Below are 6,662 nucleotides of genomic sequence, written 5' to 3'. Positions count from 1 at the left end.
TAATAATTATTATATTAAATATTTACATCTACATTTGTACACCAATTATATACACTTTCATTAATTTTATACAAATTTTGATACAGATGTTTAAGAACTTTAGGTCTTTCTCATACAAAGTGAATTTTAACTGTCCTCATGCCACTGATTAGTGATAACCAGCAGTAACTATTGACCTAAATAGCAAACATGGAAGCTTTTGAGTTATATATAATTATCTCCTTACATTTTGCGGTGATGGTGATGTAGCTTAGATGGTATAGCGCTCGCTTAGCAAGCGAGAGGTACAGTGATCGATACCCCGCATCTCTACATTTTTTTTGCAGGAATTCCTGACCCATTTTCGTTATGCCAAAACATAAATATGCGTGCCATACTATTCAATTCTATCCCATTCCTATCACATCAACCACCCGGGACAAGCCCAATTAACTTACTTATAAATATTTTCCTTGCTCTCTGCGCGTTCCTCTGCCCTTTCTAAAATCTATAACAATCACGTCTCTGTGTTCTCTGTTCCTCTAATATCCTCGATCATGACGGTCGACGCTTCTAAAAATCGAGGTGTGTTTGGATTTCATCCCATTCTCATAATTATTTCCATGTCTAAACTTAGATCCTGCTTTTGTTTCATGTTCAGTTACTTCTTAAGATCGGAAGTGATGAGTTATTTGATTGTTTTTCAGTAGTCTGGGTTCTGGTTTCGTCAAAATGATGGGCTTTAGTTTCAGTGGAGTTGTGTGGATAAATTATTGCTCTTCTTAGAACTGAAATTCAAAACTTTTCTTTTCTTTTGACCTTTTAGAGGTGACTTTCTAGTATTCATATCTGATTATCCCCCTGTTTGTAAAATACAATTTTTTTTAAAAATTCAATTCAATTAATTTTTTTAAGTCATTTCTCATGCTTGAAATGAGAGAATTTAATTTTTTTTTAACTTGAAAAAATTTCATAATCAAGTGTGATTAGTGAGAATTTAATTGAATTCTTTTCATATGAGCTTCGTTTATAAATTAATTTGAAGTTCTCAGTTATGTAGGTAGATACTAAATACATGCTATAAATTGGGTGGGAAATTTTATGTATATGGATGACTAAAATAGGGTTTTTGCGGCGTTGTTTTTGGTAGTATATTTACTTGAGAGGCAAAGATTTTAGGCTTAGGATACTGGCATGACGCCTATTATTTTGTTAGGATTATGAAGGAAGCTAAAAACATGGTTAAAGGCAGTACAATAAAGGAGTGCATGTGAGTTCTCTTTTGAAGTTATCTGAAGCAGTCCCTTGTTTCTTTGTAAAGGACATTAACGACATGTTTCAATATAATTTCAATTATATATCATCGGCAAGCATGGATAAACTATGAAGTGGAGGATCTATGGATTTATTAAGTCACCTTAAATCCTGTTCAAATTTGTTATCCTGAGGAATTATGTTCTTCCAAATAATAGGTTCCTCGCATGGTATGCACGTTCGATTAGTATTACAGCAGGCTTGAGCAATTTTTTCCTCACCTTCCCATCTTTTCTGTTCTTGGTGCTATTAATGTGATTTTGGAACTGATATATACTTCTCATCTTTTTAATCAAGTACTTCATTGTTTCACAGATGATCATGATGAAAGTCTGAAGAGTTCTTATTTTAATTTACCACCGTTGGATGTTTCCATTGCATTCCCTCAAGCAACTCCAGCATCTATTTTTCCTCCCTGCGGTAAGAACATAGACATTATCAGTAGTGTAATGTACCAACTTTTGGTAAGTTGCCACTAGCAATTCATGCATCTATAATGTTTTGAGTTGGGATGAGGGTTAATTTCCCTCGAGGAATATTCTTTTTTATCTGACTTTAGAAGTTAAAACACTTTCAATTCTGTATTCCTTTTGGCATCTACTTGCTATGAGGATTCATGCTATTTTGCTCACTTATAATTATACATTTGTTTTAAAAAATTTCAGCTTCCGACTATTATCACTTTGATGACTTATTGACTCCTGAGGAGCAGGCTATTAGAATGAAAGTAAGGCAATGTATGGAAAAGGAAGTAGCTCCTATAATGGCAGAGGTCTCTATCTGATGATACTTCTAGCTTTTCATTTGCAATGAACTTTAGAGTTCTTTTGTGTATGTGATAGCTAAATGCTGCATTGTTATTTCAGTTTTGATTATGTTGTATGTTTTAGATGGAGATTTTTTTATAAATGAGCAATGTACTTGTAATTTTTTATTCCTTCTTAGTACTGGGAGAAGGCAAAGTTTCCCTTTCATATTATTCCCAAGCTTGGTGCTCTGCATATTGCTGGTGGCACAATCAAGGTAACTTTTTTCTTTTTTTCCTGTTTTATTTTCTTTCCTGAGATAGAAAATGTGAGCAATTGTATGATTAAGCAGTTCTTAATCTCAGGGTTATGGGTGTCCTGGTTTGTCCATCACTGCAAATGCTGTTGCTACGGCAGAAGTTGCTAGAGTTGATGCGAGCTGTTCTACCTTCATTTTGGTGCATTCATCTCTGGCAATGCTTACCATAGGTGAAATCTTTATTAAATTTTACCGTTCTTGTTAACATCATAATTTCTGAATTTTGTTTCCAAATGCACAATGTTCCTTATAAATCAAGATTCTGCCAATAAATTACAACCTGGTCTAAATTGTCAACTGTCAAAAACAGCATTTTGTGGGTCAGAGGTACAGAAGCAGAAATATTTGCCTTCTTTGGCTCAGTTAAGCACCATAGCTTGTTGGGTGAGTGGTTCCTTTTTCATTTTGGCTGCTGTGTATATTTGGTATTTATTTTTGGTACATTCAAGTTACATTGGTGTTTTTCCCCTCTTCTTAAGGCTTTGACTGAGCCTGACTATGGAAGTGATGCAAGTGCTCTGAAAACTACAGCTATGAAGGTTCAAGCTCTTGACCTCTTCTATGTCTTTTCCCCTTAGATTTCTTGCTTTCTTTTCCCCAACACACTTCCAAATTTCATGCTATGTGTTGTTCTTGCTTTTGTGTTCTGATGATCAGGTGGAAGGAGGATGGATACTTGAGGGGCAAAAGCGCTGGATAGGAAACAGCACCTTTGCAGATGTTTTAGTCATATTTGCCAGGAATACTTCAACAAATCAGATCAATGGGTATGTTGGGTGGCATACCCAATGCAAGAGACTTCTGTTTGTGATTAGCATGGGAAGCATTTGTCAATATTATTCCTGTGTCTGAGTTTTTATGGATGCGATGCAGTCTAATTAGCTTAAAGATTCTCAGGGAAACTAAGTTCTCATGGACATTCTTGCATAAACTCATATTAATATACATATTTTTAAAAGCATCTCAATGAACAGTCGTACATATCTGATTTTAACATGTACATATCTGATTTTAACATGTATATTTCAAAAGTGTGCTTGTTGGATACTAGATATCGGTACTAATATGCCATAGATAGATTGTCCTTGTCTATGAAAAAAAAAAAAAGGTTTGCATGAGAACATAATTAAAACTACATGATGTATCTGTTCAAGTTAACTACAATGATATCGTAGTTAAAATTACCAGGTCCTTAGATAGGCTCCTATTGGCCACTATGACTAGTAAAGGATGACAGCCTATATATATATATATATATATATATATATATATATATATATATATATATATATATTATTGGAGGTCTACTATTCTGAAACAGGATATACTACTATTCAAACCCTGCTTCATCATGTAGCATGTAAATGAACCAGGTTGACTGGACAATTGACTCTTTGAGGCAGGTTGATAAATATATTTGCATCTGTGCTTGGTTCAAGCCAGCTTGAGCCAATAACCAAAAATGTTTGCTTGACTTGAACACGTTCATCACCTTTTCTGTGAAATTGATAACTTCACTTGGAAAATTGAAAAGTCTACAGTTACACTGGCTCTCAATATATACTAGAATATAGAAACAACATATAATATATCTATTATATTTAGCCTCTCAGGTTGAAGTGATAAGATCATCAAGTTGCTATTTGCAACCTATCTAGGTTAGGCCATTCTTAATGCAACTCTGGACTTGTAGGTCATAATCTCATTCTTTATTGTTGTCCTTGTTTTTGCTTTTCTGTTTGCACATGCACTTCTTGGTTTGCTGTTTTCTTGCATATGTAAATACCTTTTGTTTGTGGTTTCAGATTTATAGTAAAGAAGGATGCCCCGGGATTAACAGCCACAAAAATAGAAAATAAAATTGGCTTGCGGATTGTGCAGAATGGGGATATTCTGTTAAAACAAGTGTTTGTCGCTGATGAAGACAGGTTACCAGGGGTCAATTCCTTTCAAGATACAAATAAGGTTCAGCTGATGAGTGCTCTTATTGCAAATTCATGCACTTGCATTTTTTTAGTCTAGCATCAACTACTTAGTCAGCAGTTCCTCATCTTTGGTCATAAACATTGAAGGCTTCCTATATATAGTAATATAAAAATTTTGAAGTCTTAAACTTGTTTGAATCCATGTCATTTGACTTGAAGGCAAAGCAATTCAGCTGAATGGTAACCAAGACTGATTATTGTGGCAAGGATGCTGCAACTAGGGCTGCTTCAGCTTTTACTGCAAAACTAAAAGCTTAGTTGAGCATCAATTCCAATGGAATCAAACTCCAGGAGTTCATAGTCATACTGTCATGCACAGCCATCACTAGCATAATTCAGTTGAGATTCAATGGTGGCCTAGCAGGTCAACTAGAGAAATTAAAAACCGATGATATAAGCAGCTTGATGGGACAAATTAAAAGCACCCAATTTTTTTGTGAGAGTTTTAATTTCTTTGTCCTACATTATCTGGCTGCAAGGAAAAAAGGCATGGTTAGAAACAGCCTTGTCTTTGATATTGTTTGCCTGCACTGTATTTGCACTGATGGCTCCTGAAGACGTCTTTAGCTTGAAGCTGCCTCAGTATTCACTGGCTCTTACTTATCTGTTGTATGGTTCACTTGTGTATAATATAACATACCCATGTTGTTCTAAACAGGCTTGAATGATTAGTTTGGTCAACTAGATACTGATGACTGATCATGATAAGCCAATTTTGTTTTAAGCAGGCTTGAATTACTGATATTTGAAACAATGTAATGCTATAAAATAAAAAATCTAACCCTAACTAAACTTCTTTCTCCTTTTGCTTGTTAGGAAATGAAGCTTCTTTATGTGTGTGTGTCTTTGCGTTTCTGGAAGTATGCATACATATTTATTTATTTATTATTTTTAGCATAATACCTTGCATCAGCTCACTTATGGTATTTTTAGCAATTTGTAGAAACATCTAAATGCTAATCTTACATGTCTAAATATTTTAGAGAGCTGAGTTATGTCAATGATGCATTATATCATCCTTGTATTCATGTTTTCATATTTTACCCATCTGATTACTGTATTTAAGATAGGTTCTTGCTGTTTCACGCGTAATGGTTGCTTGGCAACCTATTGGCATATCAATGGGGGTCTATGACATTTGTCACAGGTACTAGATTATAATCTGTTACTCTACTTCGTAATATTTAATTCTTACTCTGCGAGTCTGAATGATCTCTCCTTAATTTGAACTGATTCAAAGGTATCTAAAAGAAAGGAAACAGTTTGGAGCACCATTGGCTGCTTTTCAAATCAACCAACAGAAACTAGTTCTCATGCTTGGTAACGTTCAAGCAATGTTTCTTGTTGGTTGGCGCCTTTGCAAGTTGTATGAAAAGGGTAAAATGACTCCAGGTCGTGCCAGTATGGCGAAGGTATGATTGAACAATACTTGAATCCTGCAATAAATTGGTGATTATTGTCCGCACTCTGGTCATGACACAGTTCTGTATTTTCAGGCATGGATTACATTGAGAGCAAGGGAAACAGTTGCTATTGGGCGGGAGTTGCTTGGCGGCAATGGAATTTTGGCTGATTTTCTAGTTGCTAAGGTTTTCACACAACTCTGAACAACTCTTTCCTTATCTATTACTCATTAAAGCATCCATTGCTTCGTTCTTTCCATTATCACTAAATCTCTTGTATTCTGGGTTATGTTGTAGGCATTCTGTGATTTGGAACCCATCTACACATATGAAGGCACCTATGACATAAACAGCTTGGTAACAGGTAGGGAAGTAACTGGATTAGCCAGTTTTAAGCCAGCAGCACTGAGCAAACTAAGCCGTCTGTAAGTTATTGCACATTATCTTCCTCAGAGCCCTGCATGGCAAGTCAACTCGCTTCATTTCTATTAAGTTTTGTGTTCCACACAGCACATTTGTTGCCATTCAAGCAACATAATAATCTCTATAAGCGAACATTGTAGAATAAAATCCCTGTATAGACCATGGCATGTGAAATAAAAAGTTGGTATCTGGGGAGGTAGGGTTGGCCATTTGTTGGTGTGGTTTCGATTTAAGATTCCAAGGGACCAAAATCAAACTGTAGGATTCATAATGAACCAGATCTATTAGCAGTCATGCTTCCCTCTCTTGACCTTCTAACTTTCATTATTTACCACTCTATTAATACAAGCCAGCCACTGGGGGTTAATTGAATTTTTTTTTTAATTTATTAGCTCTATGCAACTCCAAAGTGAGCCTTCTGATATTATCTCCTTTTTAGGAATTGAAATAAATCAATTCGATTATCTATCCGTCAAATACTCAAATAAGATAG

The 6,662-nt window shown here is 35.2% G+C and overlaps 1 protein-coding gene across 1 annotated transcript; it reads left to right on the top strand.

Moving 5' to 3' along the window:
- Window positions 1–396: 396 nt before the first annotated feature.
- Window positions 397–6,378, top strand: LOC110666631 (acyl-coenzyme A oxidase 4, peroxisomal). The gene is made up of 13 exons (XM_058147012.1): window positions 397–564; window positions 1,609–1,713; window positions 1,959–2,065; window positions 2,239–2,316; window positions 2,405–2,528; window positions 2,669–2,742; window positions 2,838–2,897; window positions 3,016–3,125; window positions 4,164–4,323; window positions 5,414–5,490; window positions 5,584–5,755; window positions 5,840–5,932; window positions 6,044–6,378. Exons 1-13 carry the CDS (start codon window positions 537–539, stop codon window positions 6,173–6,175), a joined length of 1,320 nt encoding a protein of 439 aa, XP_058002995.1. The 5' UTR covers window positions 397–536; the 3' UTR covers window positions 6,176–6,378.
- Window positions 6,379–6,662: the final 284 nt, after the last annotated feature.

The sequence above is a fragment of the Hevea brasiliensis genome, chromosome 5, assembly GCF_030052815.1.
Source record: "Hevea brasiliensis isolate MT/VB/25A 57/8 chromosome 5, ASM3005281v1, whole genome shotgun sequence".
NCBI classification, from domain to species: Eukaryota; Viridiplantae; Streptophyta; class Magnoliopsida; order Malpighiales; family Euphorbiaceae; genus Hevea; species Hevea brasiliensis.
This window is presented reverse-complemented; position numbering and strand designations above follow the sequence as displayed.